General features: G+C 45.7%; 1 protein-coding gene across 6 annotated transcripts in view; it reads right to left on the bottom strand.

Moving 5' to 3' along the window:
- The window catches only part of LOC100218075 (uncharacterized), a 59,369-nt gene extending 40,209 nt beyond the window's left edge, over nt 1-19,160 (bottom strand). For 4 of the 6 annotated variants that reach the window (XM_030269199.4, XM_030269202.4, XM_030269203.4 and 1 more), the window contains exons 1-2: nt 18,568-19,085; nt 542-617 (exon numbers count right to left, since the gene is read on the bottom strand). In XM_030269199.4, coding sequence (XP_030125059.1) covers nt 542-617; nt 18,568-18,636 — 145 coding nt within the window. In that variant the 5' untranslated portion in view covers nt 18,637-19,085. The other 2 variants (XM_030269201.4, XM_030269200.4) reach the window with 2 other exon arrangements.
- Between the last annotated feature and the right edge of the window lie 2,481 nt (nt 19,161-21,641).

Below are 21,641 nucleotides of genomic sequence, written 5' to 3'. Positions count from 1 at the left end.
GATGTATCTGCTACAGATTTGACCTGCAGCTCTAAGCTACTTCATATCAAGTCCAAAAACAACAGCAAAGCACCTGTATCTTCTGTATCAAAGACTCACTAGGTGCAACAATAGGGCTGCACAATACCAACAGGAGGAAGGGAGAGAGATAATCAAGTAACAAGTCCAGGGGAATGAATAAACTGAAGGTTAAAACTCAAAATAGCAAGTATGAGGAAACCCAGAATGAAGATGACACAAGTGCAAAAGCATGGAACAGAAGATAAATTTTAGTCCCAGCTCTGCTGCTGGCACAATTGTGGACCATCTCTGCAGCACTGGGACTTTAACACATGGTTAACAATGTCTATTTCTGGTGATAAAAATGCAACTGCAGCATCTGATAACACCAGCCTCTCCCTGTGAGGTGCCAAATGCTTCAAAAGGCATCTGATTGTGGTGCATTGGGGACTGAGAAGGAGGCACTTGCAAGAGCACAAGTGAAAAGAAAAACTGACTTCAGCCGTAGTATCCCGGGATCCTTCTATCTTCATCCCTTTACCTCTGTCGATCTGAGCAAGTTCCTGGTTCTCTCCCTCAGAGTCATCGCTGTCCTCATCACTTGGGGGATAGGAGATCTAGGGGACAAGGAGAAAGAAAAGCCTTCATCATGAACACTGAATATTGCCCTGCTGCTGCCCAAGCCATTTCCCCCACCCTCCCCCTCTCATATCCTGGAGGCATCCACCCCACCCAACCACATACACCCAGCCATATGTGGGTGAGCTGTATACACATCCTCATCTCCAGCCCCAATCTCCCATCGTATCCTCTTCATTTCAGCAACACAGAAAAGACAGATTTCTGCTGTTTCCACCACGCTGCACTGCCAGCTCTTTCCCAAGTACAATGAACATATCCTGCCTTTCACTTCCCAGACATGAAGCTGACAACCATCATGGCCTACCACATCCACATCACGTGGATAACTGAATCTCCAAAATCTCCACTGCCGAGATAAAGACACATCCTGTCAACAGCACTTGCAAGGCACCCACAAATGGAAGTGGCACGTTAGCTTTAGCCATCCTGTGTGTGCCCACACTTCCCCCTTGAAGTTCACACACAATCCACCACAGAACAAACTCACCTTGCTTTCCTACAGGACAACCCTGAAGTATTTAATAGAAATAAAAGAAACATGATTTCAAAGAAACATAGACAATACTGTTTCGCTGTCCCCTCCAAGAGATAACTTACAGTACCACTGAACACCTTTGAATGCTCCAAGATAAACAACAATACATGTATTTTGTCAATATCAAGACTTTTCAGGAACATTTGCTCTGTGTCAGCCAATGGACTTCAAGGCACTCACTCACTCAAAACATGTCTAACACTGAACAAACCTGGTAACTGCCTCTTGAGAGGATTCAGAGATCTGAAACCAAGCTTTTATAGATCAGATAGATCACACTGCTTCTGCGTTTCCTACACAGAGGAAATCCTAACTACCTTGTTACTAAAGTGACTTTTGTTCAGCTGCATAGAGCCTACCTGGAAGTTATTAGATCAAACCACTGAGCTACACAGCTTAGTATGTGTCTCAGGCAGCAGCCAAAACAAAATGAGTCAAAGGAAAATGCAATACTTAAAAGAAGCCTTTATAAGAAACAGTTCTGGAATAACATGATCATGGCAAGATGAACTTCATTATTCTTTACACCTTTTTATTCAGAATAACAAACATGGCCATCATTCTTAGCTGCCTCAAAATACTTGCTTACAACAGAATCCAGCAGCAATACGTTTCAAAAGGTTACATGCTATGTTTCTATTTTACACGTTTGATGTGCTGTACTCTACTTTTACAAAGAGGCAAGCATGCAGCCATTACACTGATTTGGACTATTTTACCTCCACCACCCTGGGGAGATGTCTTTGCAGTGTTTCAGCCACCCAGAGACATAAAAGAGCAGCTGCATTTACCTAGGTGTCTACGAAAGACACACTACTGATGCAGAGAAATGTAAACAGTTGAGAGATTCTGAGTGATACTGAATTTGACAGCTATTAAATCAACACACCTATTTTGTGACAATCTTCCAGGACTGTGTTTGGGGCATTTTGTGCCCCTCAAAGAATGCTGACACCTTTTTTCTCCCCTCCTTCTTTAAAGTTACCTTTTGCCCTTCTGTATTTACACTGCCCTTTGAGAAATCAAAATATATTTTCCTTCCTTCTAATCTTTAAACTACGTTCTCAACTGTCAAAAGATGAATCAGGCAAGTCAGATTTCAGATTAATCCCTGCCTCAGATATTCCTGAAGTAAACGCAGGACGTTGTTTTTCCTTCTACAACTATGATTTTCTTGTATGTGTTCACACACATGCATCATTTAATAAAGGCAGCTGGCACTGAGGAACACTGCCAAACACAGACTACTAGTTGTCCCCAGAGCAGGTATAATACCTTGTTTGTACCATGGTAGTTCACAGAGGGGACAGCTGACACTGAGGTGCCATTGTGTAGCTGCTGTACAGACAGACAGAGGTCCTGTCTCCCTTATAAAAGCCAAGGCTCCCATTCTAACTCGAGAGGTACTGACCTTAGTCTGTAGCTCATTCCCACATAAAAACCTTTCATTTGGACACGGCAGGGTTTTCAGTGAGGTTTAGCAGCTCTGCGTGGGAAACCCAGCAGCTTCAGTTTCTGTGCAATGTGAATGTCAATATATGGCATGGCATTGCTTCCAGAAAAAAAGCCAATGACATCTAGCACACGGAGGTGAAACAGCTACTGCACAATGTCACCGGCTTGAGATGCTTAAGACAGGAGGTGGATTTGAGTCAATGACTGACATTTGAAGGTCTTTGTGTCTACCAGTCATGAGCTTCCAAAATATTCACTCTTCCCTGTGCAAGTGAAATTTTGCCAGCCCTTGGCCTCATATGGGTAACTCTTCTCTACTAGGCCATCCCCAGTCCCTCAGGCAACCAAACACCAATTCCCTTGTGAACTGCCTTAAACACTTTGCTAGAGACTTCCTTCAGAGCACCTGAAAGAAAAATCTTTCAAACAAGAGACTCTAGCTTTCATGTCCCTCAACAGAAAACCATCATTCATAGTAGGCTAACCATTAATCTTGCAGAGTTAAAAATTTTTACCTGAAACTCCTTGCCACAATACCTCACACAGGCAAAGATTAATGGAAGATCAAAAAATGGATTCTCTGTCAGTCTGGATAACAAGACTTGCTAAAAACTAAAGATCAATGGAATCAAAGACTAACGCTCTGACTAGTTGGAGATAAATATTCTTTCCCTTGACTCTTCCCAGCTTTAACAGTACCCTCTCCTAAACATTGAAAAACATTTCACTAAACACAGCAGTACTGTGTTCAGGCCTCCAGTTTCCCAGATATTAGCCACAGATTTACTTTTGTCCACGGCCATACAGCCTCATTTTCCTCAGAAATTCAGAACTGTGGCACTGCTTCAGCAGAAAATTCAAAAACTTTGTGTCAAAAGTCCCACCTAGATCATGGCTTCATTTACAGCACATCAATTACAGAACTGCTTGGACTGAAAGACACCTCTTGGTATCACGGCAGTCCAAGCTCTTGCTCAAGCTGGAACAACCAGAAAAATTTCCAGGACTGTGCCCAACACACTTTCTGCCTTAACACACAAAACTGAAAAGAGTAGGAAAAAAATTTTTTTCAATTCACATAAATATGTCAATGCTTACAAGCCATGGCACAAAAGAAGCCAAAAACTAAAGGACAGGTGGCCATCCACCCTTCAATCTTTCTCCAGTAAATGCATCAGAAAGCAGCCTCCTGTCAATGAGGATCACCCAGTGTTACACCTGGGATCTTCAGCTCTGGCACCTGCCTTGCCTTTGGTCAGGATAACTACTCCTTCTGTGCCAGACAGAAACAAACTAACTTCCCCATGCATTTCATTTCTCATCCATCTCTCCAAATATAGTTGGTGTAAAATAACCAGATGGTATTTAAGGAAAACTTAAGCGTAAAGCTTACACTTTTGAGGGAGTTTTAACATGAAAGACAAACTAGGAGATACAAGAAAAAAAAACCTAGAAACAGAAAAATGTCTTTCTGATCACACTGCTGCTTGCCAACTGAGTAAGAAACTGCAGCTGAAATTGCCCAGGCCCTAAAGGGTCACATCACCCTCAAAGTCTAAAGCTCTGAAAAACATTAGTCCATAAAAAAGTCTCATCATGTTAAAGTGGAGTTCCTCTTGGTTTGGCTTCCAGAAGAGAAATTATCCTGCTATCATATAATCAAAAGCAATGACATTAAGAATCATCTGTGAGCTTAGAAAGGATAAGAAATCTCACTTTTAAGGCAGACACAAACTCCCCCACCAGGCTCCACTTAAAGGCTGCATTGTCCTAAAAACCTAAACCACCAACAGCATGGTTTGGTTCAGCATAGGTATGTTCATGAGGAAGAGATAATACAAAGATACAACTGACCACAGGCAACCCCTTGTTCTCAGCTTGAATGAAGAATGCACACAGGCTGGAGGGCATCATTCCCAATTTCCCTCTGGGAGCAAGGGAGGGAGGGAAGGAGGGAGTTTACCTCCAGGGAGGTGGTTTCCCTGGCAGAGGCCAATACTGCCTGTGATGTACATCTGTTTGTGACCCAGGCTTGCTCACTTCAGGCCAACCACTCCGGGGAATCTCTGCAACCAAGTGCAGTCCCTTCCAAGAGCCCTGGAAAGAGACTCTGCTAAGTTGGTCTCACACCCCAGTTCCTGTCACAAAACCAGAAAGCAATGGATGAGCTCAGTAATGACTACTGGTATCTCTGTGATGGGGAACTGATTTCCATTTCTTCATACTTCAGACTGGAGAAATGAAACCAGTACTCCCTCACCTCCCCCCTGCCACACTGCCTACAGAGCAGCTGCTACAGACATGGGCAACCTACAGCACAGGGCTCTGCTGCTGGCTCTTCTCCATTTCCATTGCTTGGCTTTAGCAAAAACATTTCACTAAATTTCCCTCGTGTTATTTTTCCAGGTCAACAACTGGTACAGTTGCCACGGGACACTGCCTGATCTTGAATGAGGGAGGTGCCATCCTGCCAAATACAAGAAACTCTGAATTAGAGAGAGTTGGAAAACAAGGTAGATGAGACACTGAAAAGCAGTTTTGAGCCATGGAACATTTAGGAAGAAGGAAGGAATGAGTCAAACAGACCTTCAAACTAACATGTAACTCCTTTCCCAAGATCTCCTCTAATTTTGAGAGATATTCAGTGAATATCAGGGAGAATTTATGCTAGTACAACAGGCTGCCTCTCTCCTCAAGAAAAGTTGCCAAGTTAAAGTTCAGTTCAACCTTCAAACAGCCACAGGTGAGATGTGACTGTCCAGGCTGTATCTGGGGTTTACAGCTGGGGTCCTTCAACAGCTAAACTCCCAGCAAGAACCGTCCTGGTTTGGAAAAGCTTTCCTATAGTATGTATTTTTTTCATGTTACTATGTTCCTTTTTAATTTTCACAGTAGGTCTGCCTTCAAACTCTATTCACCATTTCCTTGCAAATGGCTACAGCCAAACCCAGGGCTCATAACCCTTGAACGTGGTCCTGCTTGACAGAGCAGCTGTTGGGTTAATGAAAGCTGGGATGGGCCAGTGGGACACAGCATTCCCTGAGGCCCTTGTTTTCTAAGACCTACCTATGCCAAGTACAGCAAAATTCCTGTTGTAGGAATGCCAGCTTCTGCATGGGCCTGGAGTGTATTAATTGTCAGTGGTTTCACAGATGAGAGGGAAACAGAGAGTCACTCCAGGTAGCCAAATCTGCAATGCTTTAACAGTACAGTTATTATTTTTGTTCAGTGCTTACCATTCTCATAAACTGCCAAACATGGTCACTGGCAACTCACCATGCAAGTGATGGCAATCATTAATCAAAGAACATGAAAACCAAGCTTCTGTTCTGAGGAGCAATGACTGAGCTGCATTTCCAGAAGCATGGGCTTAAATTGGGTTACCTAAATCTTAAAGGAAGGCACAAGGCTTACAGAGAACAGTAAGGATATCAGTGGTGCATGGGAGTGAGGAGGCACATCCTTGGTCCTCTTAGCATTATAAATCCTCTCCCTCATCCACCTGCATTTTCACAAATACACAGTGTGTCCTGACCATACTACAGCTTCTGGAAAGAACTGGCACCTGTGGACAAATCTGACTGGAACTAAAGTGGAGATACACTACCCTAGTGCTGGGGATCCTCAACTGCAAGCAGAGGAAGCCAGACAAGTGCTGTGGGGCTGGCTTCAGCCCTGGAAAAAGGTTGTTGTTTTGCCTGGTCAAAACATGGTTCAGGCCAACACAGCTGACTCTCTGCACTCTCTCATCTGCCCCACATCAGTTTTCTTTGCAGCAGTCAGAGTGTGCAAACCTCTTTTTCAAAAACTTCCAAGGGCTAAGCTGAGATGATTTTGCAGGGGGAGACTAAAGATAAAAACATCAGAGGGTTTACAAAATAGAAACAAACCAAACAAAAAAACCCAAGAAACCCAGCAAGCCCTGATGCTTCACCATTAATCCAGAAAAATATGTTTACACCACCAGTGAGCCTATGGTGCTTGAAGACTTGGAGTGCACAGGCACCAGAAATTAGACAACCCATGCTCCCCAGTCCCAGGGAAGTGAACACAGCTGATGCCTACAACTGAGACTCCTACAACTGAGTCACCCTGGGTCTGTTCTCAGAAACTCTGGGCAAATATTGTTACAAGAGTAAAACCAAGATCGTGCTTTCAAATTCCACCCAAAATAGAAATAAGCAAACAGACTAGAACAGGCTCAGTTCTACCAATGGTATAGGCATCCTTATAGAGGCATGCACTCCTCCTATCAGGCATCACACTTCTGTGCCAGCAAAAGACACAAAAGGAATGCTATCAGTTAAAAAATTAGCCTTTAAAAGGCCCCCTAGGCAAAAAAAAAATCCAGACTCTGTTCCTTACCACACAAAATACTCAAAATCTGAGAGAACTCCATAAAGTTTATTTATCCTCAAAGCCACTATGAGAACAAGAATCTCTCTGAACATAGCTGCAGTCATGTTTGGAGCCACGGTTTCAATGTTATAAATTTCACTTGTTGAAAATACAGATAAAACAAAGTCACTACAGTCCTCAGCAGGTGGATGGAGTCTGGTAACAAAGGTGTTACCACAGAAATAGAGTTTTTAATCCTTCAATTTCCTTCCTGACTTCCCAGACCGATGTGTTCCAGAGCAAAACCACTTCTGCAGCATGGGAGCCAGGGGAATGGTGCAGCTCCCTGCTGTCATATGTATCACTCTTTTGGTAGCAAGAACTTTTACAAAATACTCAAGCTATCCTTAGGTTGTAAGCTTAAGGGGCTAGTTAAGATTTATAGCTCTTACTACAAGTGACAGAAACCATACACTCCTCCAATTCCACAGGTGTGCCACTTCCCAGTAAGTGTCCCAGCAATGTCCCACACTCCTCCCACACCCAGCTTCTGCTCCATAGGGATACCCAGCCCAGCCCAGCCTCAGGTGGTAGTCACCTGCATGTGACAGAACCACACTATGAGTTTCTCAACAGCTCTGTCACTCCACTCATAGCTTTGCTGCTGCAATAAAGAGAGCTATGGCTAATTCCTATACAAATTTCAAGGATTCTCATGAGGCTGGCATTCACCTGTTAGCTTCCTCATCCTATGAAAGGAGACAACACAGCTCAGATGAGAAGGGAAAGAGATCCCTTTGCAAAGGAGGTCAGCTCCCCTGGGAGCTCTCAGCTTGGAGCCCTGGCAATTGCCAGGCTCACACCCGGCAGGAGCAGCGTTCATCAGCAGTGTTGGCACCACAAAGCACAGCAATCCAGGAAGACAAAAAGGACCCCGAAGGATTAAAGACCTTCTTTACAGGGCCTCATCCACGCTGCACTAAAATACAGTGACTTAGCTCCGCCTGTAATTTACAGTCCATTTGCTGCTAAACCTCAGCTCCAAATAGTCAGATTAAAAGGAACACTATTTATCAGAGGCTTAAAACCCTCTCAGACATAAGAGGAAGACAGTACAATGGACACCTAGAACTGGAGAGGCACCTCTAATAGCTGATCTTATCTAAGTAAATGCATTTACTCAAGGAGGGAGGATGGGAGCTGGCTGCTCACACCAGTGCCAACCATTCCTGCCTTGGCCATGGGGATTTAAATACATCCCACTCCATCAGCCTAGCTCAGTTACTATTTGTGTGATGGGAAAAGGTCTCTTTGCACAGGCCAGCTTCTCGGGCAGTTTGCAGCAGCTCCTCAGCATTCCAAGAGTCCCCTCAACCAGGGAAGCACGGCTGACAGCAGCTGGCACAAACAACACATCTGGGAACAGCTTTTCCATTCCCTACTCAAAAGGCGCAGAGGGCAACTGCCTTTGCCCTGGGATATTTCCTTAGCTGAGGAGAAGCTGCTTGTGTTGAGAGACCTCACTCGACACTCACCTCTGCTCAGCCATAAAGAACTGCATTAGCCACATTTGCAAACACAAGGAACAATGCCTTACAGTCAGGCTGGAAAATACATTTGGAGCACATGAGACATTTCAGGCTTCTCCTCCCCTCAAAATCTCACATTAACCTCTCTGAGTGCAAGCAGATGAGAGCTGTTTCATCTCTATGGATTTGCACCAAACATCTTGTGTTTTAGCAGAGAGCAAACCAGTAGGTTAATCCTTTCAGACCAGGTCTTTGATCCATCTGGTCAGGCACCTTCAAAGTAAAAGTTAGGAACATGTCGCAGCTTGCAATGTCTCTCACTGCACCAGATCTTTTCCTGGTAAATATTTTGTGATTCCAAGTGGTTCCTAGTTGGGAAAATCTGACAAATGGGTTGTCAGATCATCCCACACATGGAGGGATGACCTAGAAAAGAAGATGGAACTTGAATATTCACCAAGACAGAATTTGAATACTCACTCTCTTCTCCAATATAGGGCACAGAAGGCAAAAAACTAAATTAGTATGAGGTAGGTCCTAAACAAATAACAGGTGATCATTTGGCAGTGTGTAGTTAAGGTGTGAAATACTTTGCCATAGGATGTTCTGGATGTTAAATATCCACACAGATTTGGCAGTGTAAAATGAACAGGTTTAGGCAGCAGAAACTTACTGGGTTACAAATGCAGGAGGATAGGCTACTGGGGGAAACTGTAGGTCTAACATGGGATGGATGCTCCTAAATCCCATTCATGGAAGCAGAACACAGAGCACCATGCAATTATCTGCAATGTCACAACATAAGGGGGATGCACAGAGCAAAGTGTGCCAGCATTCTTCCAGTCCAACTCACCCCACCACAGAGAGCCACTGAGACAGTATCCAAGCACCAAATAATAAATTAGCACCCCCTCGTATCAGTTCAGGGGCAAGATGGGAAAAGCTGCATTGCACTGCAGCCCTCTACAAAATACCATTGAGGGGTTTCCCAAAAGTGATTGGCTCCATCCAAGCCAGAACAAAAAGGGTTCTCCGAGAACAAAAAAATCTATACATGGAAGCTGCTGATTTTTCAAGCCTCTAAATTATTTCAGTTTATACACTTCACACCAAATCCCTCTGTTCTTTCCTCTTAATTAGCCTTTGGACACAGATCTTTATTCCCTTGGAATAATCAACTCATAGGACTAAAAAAAATATATATTTAAAAAAAACCCACACAAGAATAGTCTGGCTGCAGACAACTGTCTGGAATAACCACTTGGCTTTGTGTGTAATAACTGGGTGACAGGATATGGAAGGATTATTTTATATTTTTCCAGCTTACATCCAGACACACTCTCAGCAAACTGGAGAACTTAGCTGCCTGTCTGGCACCTTTCCTTAAGATGGGAAATTCCCCATTCAACCAAAGGAAATTTTATTCTCATCTTATGTCCATATAGAGCTTGGCAGATTGTGTTACGCCAAGAAGTAAGGACATCAGTTAAATAAAACCCAGCATGCATCATGGAAACAATGTGACCCCGTTAGGAAGGAGTAAATTGAGACAGATTGCTGAAAAAATAGGTGTGAAGGGATAGGATCTTTATGCTATCAGCAACTCAAATTGTGTGATCTCCTTGAAATCCTGGCTCAAAACCACATTTGTAGCCCAGACAAATCAATTAATCACCTACCAGGCAATAGTTTGCTCCCTAGATATATCAGAAACCAAGGCCCGCCTACTCTCATTGCAGATATTTATGAATATTGAGGTATTTTGGCATCTCACAAATACCAGGCATCTAAATTTAGATTTATGAAAGGATGGGAAATGAGGACCATCTACCTTGAAGTCAGGCAACAAACGTCAGGTGAACCTATCTATGAAATGGGAGACATGGCTAATAAAAGCCTCCTCTGGAGACCTAAACTCAAGCATTGGGCTCCTTTTTCTCCTCCGAAAGTTTTCAAGCCCTGAACTCATAGTTCTTCTCATATGGCCTGATTCTGGAGCTAGGATGGGAGGTGAATCCAGGCAAAGCTGCAGAGGCCTTTTCTCAGGTGTGTTTGCTGGGCACGAGGACCAACCAACCCAGTCATGCTGTTTGAGGAAGGCAACCCTGCCATGCCTTAGGGACACCTCCCCGGGTTTCACCGCATCTCCTCGCTCATAACACTCATCCAAAGGCAGTGGAGCACAGACATCTATCTGCTCCCAGCACCACAGCTCAGGCCTTGGCAAGCTGGAGCTCTCTGCAACAGGCTGAGCCTGGATGATGAGCTGCCTGGAGAAGAGTGCTGGTGGGGAGGAGAGGGCTGGAAACAAAGAAAGAAGGGGCTGGTCCTCACCAGCTGCTTTGTAAAGCACTCAGAGAATCTTCTTTGGGCTTTTAGCCCTTGCCACCCTTAGATGATACTCTGCTGTGCTATCACAGAATAACTAGAAAGTACCAGGATTTGGATTACTGCACATGCAGCCATGTGGCAGCTTTGGTGCAAATCTACTAAACAAGATACCTTCTTAGATACAAATCCAACAGGACGTTTCCATAAGCATCCACAGTATTTCACCCTCCATGAAGCCATCAAGGATGGTTCAGAGAACTAATCATGTGAGTTCTTCACAAGGGTACTCTGTTGTGGCCTTCCAATTCTGCTAGAGCTGCTCCACAGGACAACAGCAAAAGTTCACCTGGCTGAGCACTTGGTGTGCTGCAGTGATTACAAAGGAGATTAACACAACAACAAAAACAAACACAAAAAAACCCAACAAAACCAGAAAACAACCCAACTACTCATTATGGAAGGCCTGCTCCCTCTGCCTCAGCCCACTCCTGAGATGCCCCAGCCTAAAAATGCCTGTCCTACATGAACTGAACAATTCAGTGTGACATAGACTGAGGTACATGTGTATGCCAGGTCTGTGTCCAAACAGACCAGCCCATGGCAGAGAGGAGGTTATAATGGGCACAAAAAGCAAGAACATAGCAAGAGAGGGAAGAAACGCCTAGAGACAACCCTGAGCTGTCCACCCCCAAAGAGTGACCATGTTGATCCAGAAGAAACCTGAAAACTGGCACGGAGACAGCTCTGCACAGGTCACACTGGGCCAGATGTCCTTTACATCGCCTTTCAGGCCTGGGTCACAGCAGAGTTCGCTGCACAGGGAATGCTCTCAGTGCAGATAAAGGTCACAACTAATTGGCTTTTCTCTAAATCCTCGCCTGGGTGTTCCTGCCGAGTACTTGTGGGTGGCACTGGTGCCTGCTCACAAGCAGCTCAGCTGGCTGGCTGCTGGTCACCGGTGGCAGGGGACAAACAGGCCACGTCCAGCAGCTCCCAGGGCAGAACACAGCCCAGCACACACATACCTGGGATGCTGGTTGCTAGGAAGAGCTGGATCACCCGGCAACCTGAATCCCACTCGACAGGAGAACAGGGGCTACAGATAAAGGCACAGGGGTGGGAGGGGTTGGTGCTGCCTACAGCATGTGTGGGAGTGTTATTTCCCACTGAAAAGGGAATACAGCCCTTGGTTCCCGTTCTGAGGAATCCCAACAACATTGCTGTGACCCCAGGCATGCTCCAGGAACAGCCAGGGAAGCTGGCCAGGCTGACACACATTACAGCAGAGTGGTACCCTGCCCACCCACCACTCCACAGAACTCTCCTAAGCAGATGCAAGCCTTACTTTTTACTATTAGAAAAAAAAAAAAAAAAAAGTTGAACACACTTTTTTGTGAAAGCATATAATTAAAATAAATAACGACCTGGTTTTGCTTTCTATTTTCACCTCAAATATGAGCTCTTTTTGTGCTCAAGAAGACATTTAGCATCCCAAACAGTGCAACAAATTTGAAACTTGTAGGACAATGCATGACAGTAGGAAATCAAGAACTGCACAATCCAACAAAGAAAGATAATTAATTTTCACTGAAATCCCCAAGCTAAATACATAGCACTGACTTTTCAGAATTTAGCTTTCCAATCAAATAAAAACCAAGAACTTGGAAATACAAGGAAAAGTAAAGAGATTTCTTTGTGCCTTTGGGAGGTGGAGACTTTTTTTTTTTTTACATCCACAGTTTCCTATCAGTCATAAAGACCAGCTGGAAGAGCATCTCAACAAACTACCTCAATGTCAATGAATGCCCCATCATGCTGTATATGCAGTATCTGCAATTTGTCTGAAGTATCACTCTTTGGAATTAAGTCATTACAGGAGACTATCAGTGCTGAATGCCTGCACAGAAAAGATGACAACCCTTAAAGATTCAGATCTTCAACGCCAAGTAGAAAAATTTGCAAACCTATTTTACAATGCCTCAGGCAGAAGTCTCAAAAACCTAAGGCTTAAAGTGGCTAGGATTGCCTATTCTACTCTTTGCCATAGCTAAGTATCTATCACAGCCTTTCTAACCCACTAAACACACATATTTTCAGTCCAAATTATCACAAGCCTAACTTCAGGCATATTCATAGGTACTCCCAAAGTCAAAATTGTACTTACACACTTAAAAGGATTCATGCATTTGTGTCTTTCCTGAGATTAAACAAACCAGAAGCATCTAATGCAGCCAGCTGGTGTAACAAGAAGAAAAGCAAAGTTTCAATGTAAAACAGAGTCCTCCAGCTCTAGAGGAATGTTTGGTGGCATCTGCTGAAAAACCCACAGAGAAAACCTGCATACACCACAGCAGACAAAGCTAAATTTTCCCTGTGCCAAGCTGAAGACCTGCGACACACTTTGTATCACTGATCAACATTAAGGAAGTGACAAACATATCCGTATTATCTCTGCCCAAGACCAAAGTGAATATGCCAAGTACATAAGTAATTTAACAACTTTTGTGGATTAGAGCATCAGTTGTATCACCTCCAAAGTTGTTTGTGTCAGCAGCAAGTTGGAGTTAAATTGCCACCTTTAAAGTGCTCAGTCTTCTTTAGCTGCATGTTCCAGCCAGTTAATTTTTTAACACACCACAATCCAACTGTTTCATTCTGATAACACCTAGGGCCACTAATTAAAGGCTTAGTTTGACTGGCAATGCACAGACTTGTTCCAGCCAGATGCTCCCTGCACAAAGGAGTTTGCTTGCAAGCAAAGCTCAGAAAACAGACACCCACACTTGAGCCACTACATAAATAGCAAGGCCCCAAGAGTTAAAGAGAAACTTGGAAAAAACACATTTGTGTGAGAAACCCCAACTCCAAATTGTGGGGATGAATAAGACACTTTATTTGCAGAAAGCTCACAGAGTTGGTTAGAGAACTTCTAAGGGCTCAATGTCAGTATTCCACACACAAACCCACATGCAAGCCCAGGACATGCATTTTAAAAGCTCCTTAATCAGCCTGACTTAATAGTTCAGGAAGGACTTTTCAGGGCTACAAGTCTAAAACTAGGAAAGAAAATAATAAAAAACTATACTAGACTGTAATACTGAACAACTAACACAAAAAAAGAAAACAAACAGGCCTTGAGTTACAGGCCCCTCTCACTTTCCTGGTTTTGAAGCATTTCACCACCATATGGGACACTCCCCTGATCTCACTTTTTTCCTCCTGTCTCAACTGCTCTTGAACAGACCCAGCTGCCAGCCATTATATATATATGTAAAGTCAGATCCACTTTTGCCTCAAAAGCACCCAAAAATGTTCTGGAATCTGGCCTAATCTCTAGCCAGTAACACCAGACCACTGAAGCAAGAGGTAGAGAAAAGACTGAGGCACCAGGCATTGCCCTCTCCTTTTTTGGATTTAGCCACAGAAGCTGAAGGTTGAAGAGCTGAAGCTCTTAAGCTAACAGGCTGTGCTATGAGCTCAGGAGAGGACATGCTGCCCTGCTACAGGGGCACAAGTATCCAATGGAAAGACACCTCAGAAAACTTGACATCCACAAATCCACAGGCTCTGATAAGATGCTCCCACAAAAGTAGAGAAAGCTGGCAAATACCATGGCTAGGCCACTCATGATCATCTTTGGAATGTCCTGGCGACCAGGAGAGGTGCCTAAGAACTGGAAAAAAGCAAATGTTATCCCAGTCTTCAAAAAAGGCAAGAATTGTGAGTCGGGGAACTACCAGCCAGTCTGCCTCACCTCAATCCCTAGAAATGTGCTGGAATGCCTCATTCTGGAGGCCATGTCTATCCACATGGATGATAAGGGGTAGTCAGCATGAATTTACTAATGTCGGGCCTGACACACCCTACTGCCTTCTAAAATGAAACAACTACCTGGCTGGATAAAGGGAGAGCAGTGGATATTGTTTACATTGACTTCAGCAAGATTTTCAACACTGCCCCTCACAACATCCTCATAGGCAAACTCAGGAAGTGTGGACTGGATGAGTGGACAGTGAGGTGGATTGAGAACTGGTTGACGGTAATGATCAGTGGCAGACAGTCTGGCTGAAGACCTGTAAGGTTCAATACTGGGCCCAATATTGTTTACCTCATTCATCAATGACTTGGATTAAGGGGCAGATGCCTCCTCATCAAGTTCACTTATGTCACAAATTTGGGAGCAGTGGCTGATACCCCAGAGGGCTGCGCAGCCCTTCAGAAGGACAGGTTGGAGAGATGGACACGCAGGAACCTTCTGAAACTCAACAAAGTGCAGAGTCCTACACCAGGGGAAGAATAACCCCATAGACCAGCACAGGCCCAGGTGCTGGAAAGCATCTCTGTGGAGAAGGACCTGGGATCCTGGTGGACAACAAGCCATCCATGAACCAACACTGTGTCCTGTGGCCGAGGAGGCCAATGGTATCCTGGGGTGTATTAGGAAGAGCACTGCCAGCAGGTCAAGGGAGGTCATCCTGCTCCTCCATTCAGCCCTGGTGAGGCCAAATCTGGAATGCTGTGTCCAGTTCTGGGCTCCTCAGTACAAGGAGCTCCTGAGTGGGTCCACTGGAAGGTAGCAAAGATGATTAAGGGATTGGAACATCTCTCTTACCAGGAAAGGCTGAGGGAGCTGGGCCTGGTCAATTTCCAACAGAGGAAACAGAATCTCATGAATGTACAATAAATACATAATAATGTATAAGTAAATACCTAAAGAGGGAATGTCAAGAAGATGGAACCATGCTCTTTTCAGTGGTGCTGAGCAACAGGACAAGGGGCAACAGGCAGGAAAAGACAGATGCATAAGAAGTTCCACCTGAACATGAGAAAGAACTTTTTTACTGTGTAGGTGACCAAGCCCAGAGAGGTTGTGGAGCCTCCCTCACTGGAGATATTCAAGAACTGTCTGGACACAATCCTGTGGCATGTGCCCTACCATGACCCTGCTTGAGCAGAGAACCTGGAACAGATGATCCATTGTGACCCCTTCCAATCATACCCACTCTGGGGTTCGGTGAAGCAAGGTCAGCTGTATTCCAAGGCAAGGCACTCAAATTTGAGCCCTAACTATCACACTTGGCAGCCCAGCCACCCTTATCAGAAACTGCTGGCTGTGCAGGCTCACCCAACATCAGGTGAAGCGTCAGTCAGTCCCTCCCTTCCCACCATGGTGACTTCTGGTGAAAGGGAAATGGAGGGACACTTTCTGAGACACATCAGCACATCTCTTGAGTCAAAGTCCTCTGAGCAGCCCTAGTTGCCAACTGCCTAAAGGCCAGCTTTAGAATGGAAAAAGAGAAGTCCATTACATCAACACCCAAAGACCACATATTTTGTGGTTTCAATTACAGAAGGCCATGTCATCCTCTCAGCTTCTCCAAGCAGTCAAAAACTAGGAGGACCTATCACAGCCACACTAAACCAATTTGGGACACATCATACAAAAATAAAACCTTTCCAGTGGGCAGAAATTTCATCCTGAAAAAACTCCTAAAGCTTGGATGCCAGTCCAAGATTGGTCACATCTTCCCCACTTGTAAAAATGAGTTGACAATTTACTCAAGGACAGCCTCCTGGCTAATTTCAGTACAGTTGTAATCTGGAAGCACAACAGCAGCTTGCTTTTCCTTTAATTTGGGAACTTCCCAAGAAAGTCATAAAATGCTAAAATGAGCAGGCAATCAAGGAGATGAGCAGCTAAGCACACCTAAAGCTCAGAAAGCACTTGGTTTGGGTGGTAAATGTAGATCAATTCTTACTCTAACCAAACTTGATGCTCATTCTCCACTTACAGGGCTACAGATCTCCACAGACCTGATTCTGTGCTCTCACCAAAATGCTCACTAAGTTTCAATGACACTGGACTTCTTAAATAATGCATTTACCATACAAGCCAGAATACGTACAGACCTGCACAGACACAGGCCAAGAAGGCTGAAGTCAGGTCAGTGCCCAGCAGCCCCACATCATGAGGGCAATAGAGCAAAATGGTAGAGGACACTTGGCCTTGACACAGGGTCCATGCAAGCACAGCAACCAGAAGCTCCCACACTGCTCACCCCCTGTGACACCTACCAGGGTCCATACCTGCAAGGAGCTCTGGTCCAACACCTAAGACAGAGCACTGCACACTCCATTAAGCAATTATTATACTGCTGCAAGGCTCAACCAAGACCAGGCAGCTGCACACGGTCCCCAAAGGCCTACAAAACAGATTTAAACCCAGAGTTTGCAGGTCTGGCTTTCTGCCCATACACATGTGTACCAGTCATTGCAGCACTCCCCACTGCAGGCTGCAAAGACAGCTCTGATGGGCTATGCAATAGCCTTGCAAGCATGGCACAGTGCAACTTAACTGTCTCCACTGAGCCTGCAAAAATGCAGACCACCTGTCTGCAGCACAAAACCTTGGCACTAACGTGAACAAAATGGCTGCAGATGCCCACTCATGCACATTTTCCTGCATGCCTCCAAGCATCCTGAAGGCTGTATCTGCCTCTGAGAGTTCCTTCCAAAGATTCTCACGGTTTCATAACCTGAGGCAAGAGACAAAGAGACAAAGAATAAAGCTAAAGGAGGAGATTGCAGCCGTAAGGCCCAGAAACACAGTGTTAAGAAAACCCTCACTGCCTCTGCAGATACTCTGCACCGAATCAATCCACCACAACCTAAAGCATTGCCCTTATTTTACTTCCAAAAATAAAATCTAACCCTGCCTCCCCCCTGAGAGCCACAGAATGTGCAATCCCGGGAGGAAGAAGTACAGCAAACTTTGTTAGAAACAGTGCTGATGTTTCATCAAAGTTGCCATCAGCCTCTCCAGAGTGACTGCGCAGAAGTGCAGCCACACGGCAATGAGCCTCTGTGTAACACATACAAAAGACTCCACTAGAGTCTGGTATACGGATCCCCAGCCCCCAACTCGGGCAACGAGAGCTGCTACTTTTCCCAGATCCCTTCTTTTATTTGGGACCAGGTGCTACACTTCCCACAGTACCGGTGCCAACTGGTAACTCTGCTGATTTCAAGGAATATCCCCTGGTTCACAACAATTTTGCCAAATCAGGATCCGGTATTTTTTTCTCATTCATCATGGCTCCATTTTTATCCCACTGTATATGGCTGAAAAATTCCTCTTTATATTTGTGAGGAAGGGCTTAGACAGTTCTTACCCTGAATCTGTGGTCCTTGGTTTTATTTTAAACATTAAAAATGGATGTATGAAGAATCTGGAAAGCTGTGAGTCAATGCAATAATCCAGCCTGCAAACTTCAGCTCAGACTCTGGCCTTCAGGACCAGAAGAGAGAGAAATGCAAATAACGAGCTGAAAGGCATTTTAGGTAAATGATGTTTGTACAGTACCTAGCACAGTGGGGTTCTAGCCTGGAAAGGGCTGAGAGGCTACGGATTGCCCACGCACAAAGGTATCTAGGCAAATGCCTACACAGTTAAATGTGAATCCCATCAAAAGGAAAACATTCTGAAGAACAGACAGATACAGAAAGGTGTATGAAGACAAATGTATTATCTGAATTGTGCAGGGTAATTCTGAGTGCAAAGGAACGGGACTTTAAGTAACAGGAATACAGCCTAGGCCAGTTCCTCCTGAGCACACTGGCTGAGAGGAAACTCACCCAGCATAATAAACACTGCAAGTTTCCAGCTCCTCAAAAGGCCCTCTTAGTAGTTACCTGAAGGGGACAAAAACCAACCGAGACAAAACCGGCTTTCCTTACCTTTAGCTGGAAAGGTTGGATTTCGTTCAAACTCTGGTTCCTGAGCTTTTTGGTGAGGATCTTCAGCATGGTACAAATCCGAGGAGCCAAGAAAGGGTTAAGCACACACACACGCACGCATCTGCATCTGCCGCGCCGCTGCCGCTACGCCCGGCGGAGCTGCGCGGAGCTCGCATGCAGCGCCCCAGGTACGGGCACGGCTCCGCACGGCGCTGCCCCGTCCCCTCCGCCACCGCGCCCCGTCCTGCCGCAAACGGAATCCCTCTCCAAAGCCTACAGATAAAAAAAAAGCAAAACTGAGCACCAAACTTCCTCTGCCTTCCACCCCCTCCTCAGCTACGCTTCAGCAAGGAGGGAGGTACCAGCTGGCAGCGTGCTGCAGGGGACAAGAGACGCGGAGCGCGGAGCTCGCTGCCGGGGGGCAGAGCTCGCTGGGCCCCGCTCATGGCAGCGCTGCCGCCCGCCAGCCCCGGGCGGGCATCGGGCACCGCGGCCACCGCCACCCCGGGTCCCTCAACTTGTACCGAGCGGCAGCCGCGGCGCACATTGGCCCGGCGGGGCGGTGCGGGGCGGGATGTGGGGCGGGATGGGGCGGGATGCGGGGCGGGGACTCCGCTTAAAGGGTCACGGGCCCTTCCCGACCGCCGCCGGTCCTTGTGTCCCCGAGCGGGCCGGGCCCTGCGCGGTTCCCTGCGCTGCCGCGTCCTGGCTCGCTCAGTCCAAGGATCCCAAAACTGCGTGCCGTGAGCTGTCTGTCTGTCCCGGCCTCCGATGCAGAGCACACATCCATAGGGAGGGTTTGTGGGTGCTGTGCCCAGTCCCTTGAGGCACCCCGGGAGGTTGCACGGGGCCTGCAGCAGCAGGGAAGCTCGCCACAGCTTTTCCCCACAGAAAGGTGGGGGAAGCGCTGCAGCTACTGCTGCACCATCTTTCCTCGGGAACGAGCAAGGTGCCCCATTTCCATGGCCAGTCCCCCAGCACCTCCCTGGCAAAGCAGTCAGGAAAGGTATCAGGGACTGACTGATAGGCTCCCAGCCACTCTGAACACACAGGAAGCCGCAGACACTTTGCCAGCAGTAACAACAAAGGGCTTTCACCCACTGCCAGCTCCGTGCCAGTGATGAGCTCCCCGTGTCTAGGGGAAAGGTCCCTTTTCCCCATTTCAAGTCCCTGGGGGCCAGCAGAGCCTTTTGTCCCAGCCTTCCTCCTGGGACAAGCTAGGAAGCATTGCAGAGGTCTCTGCTTGTGTACAAATTCCAGAGGAGCACAGGCTGGTTAACTGTGGTTCCCAGTTCTCAGCCAGCAGGCCTCTAACGAGATAAGAGCACTCCTAAAGTGCTGACTGTGGAAAAGAGAGAGCACATCTTTGCTGCAGGGGAAAGGGCCTTGGTTCAGCTCCACTTAGCAAAGTATTTTTTCTTGAATGAGTACAAGTACAGAGTCTGAGCCAGAAAGCAAAATTTTTGCTTTTCAGATAGTGCATTCTTAGAAGATGTCTGCAGTAGGAAACTGTCTCAGCTGTTAAACCGTATTTGTTCTGTGCATTCTGCATTCACACCATGGACTTGTTTTCACCTATTTTTCCCTGAGTTCACACCAAATTGAAATCACAATCCAACCTTATATCCCTAAGCCACTACATATTGTTGTAGGTACTTCTGCTTTTCGTATTGCATGGCTTAAAAAACCAGGGATTAGTGCACACGAGCAGATTGCCAGTCTAGCATCCTGCATCCTACAGGAGAGAGTAAAATGCTGACTGAAACCAGAAATCCTCCATAGACATATGCAATAATATGTTTAATGCTAGGTAAGAATTATTCCTGGGATCTAACTAATAACCAATGTATATCCCAAAGTACAACAACTGAGACTCTCTTATACTTTTTTCCTTTTTTTTGTTCATATAAAGGGAAATTAGCCAAGCCTGTATTCATTCCTTATTTCAGCTCTGGAGACACTGGCTGTCCTTGTAATGGTCTGTAAGATATAACCCATAAACCAAAGTCAGCTTAAACTACTGTGTGTGATTGCTTTCCCATTCAGAGATCAAGCAGTGGAGCAGGCACATGCCAGGACTTAGTTATTTGTTTCAGAACAGATGAAGCTGAAAAAGCTCCCTGAAACAAAGAGCAGAACCTGCCATCCCAGCTGTAGCACATCACACAGCTCACCCCACCCCACTACACCCCAGGACAGCAGTGGGGTTCACCCAGGTGAAGGGTTTGTGCTAGGCCTCCTAACCTGTTGCAGGTCCAGCCCTTCTCAGGGCAAGCAGCAAAAACAAGTGCTGATGAAGCTTTCTTGGGGTACTTGCAATTTGAGAGAAACTAATTCTACAAATCCTGCTTCTGCAACCTTTACCTACATGTGTTTCAGCAAATACCTGCAGAGCAGCTGTTTCTTCATTGCTTTGTATTTCATATGAGCAGAATCATCAATCCACGGCATCCAGCATGTCCTCTGAATGAGGCACGGTGACACACTGCTGCAACCAGTGACAAGCAATTTAGCAGACCCCCAGAGGAAAAGAAACCCTCACAGAAAGCAGAGCTAGAACATACTGCTGCAACCCTTGTGTTAGGTGACCTGTGCCCTGAGGATGAGGTTCAATGTGCTGAATGGGTTCCCAGTAGATGACAAGTCACACTGCTGCATCACATAGTGGAAATAAAGTTTCCTGAGAGGGCTGGAGACATTGCTCCTCCACATACAGGTTTGCAGAACACTACTGAGTAACTTCTATCTGAGGATAGCAAAATATTTTCCAAGGGTAAGTCATAGTATTACTTGCAAAGAAAAACCCGAGTCAGAAAAGGTTACTTGGCTTTCTGAAGGTCACTGAGACAAGCTGTGGAAGATCCAAGAATAGAAGTGGTACCTCCTGGCCCCTAGCTGTATGTGCCCAGACTGTAATCTAGCCTGTTACTAGATGACACTGCTGGAGCTATGCAAAATTCAGTGGTTTCTGTTCCCAAGCATCTCATGTGATCACTCCGCTCTGTTTTTGGTTCCTGTGGGTTTCTCACCCCTGGAGTTTTGATCTGCCTACTGGGTTCAAACCAAATTTCAAA

The sequence above is a fragment of the Taeniopygia guttata genome, chromosome 3 (genome assembly GCF_048771995.1).
Source record: "Taeniopygia guttata chromosome 3, bTaeGut7.mat, whole genome shotgun sequence".
Lineage (NCBI taxonomy): Eukaryota > Metazoa > Chordata > Aves > Passeriformes > Estrildidae > Taeniopygia > Taeniopygia guttata.
Note: the sequence above shows the minus strand (reverse complement) of the source record. Positions and strands in the feature narration are given on the sequence as shown.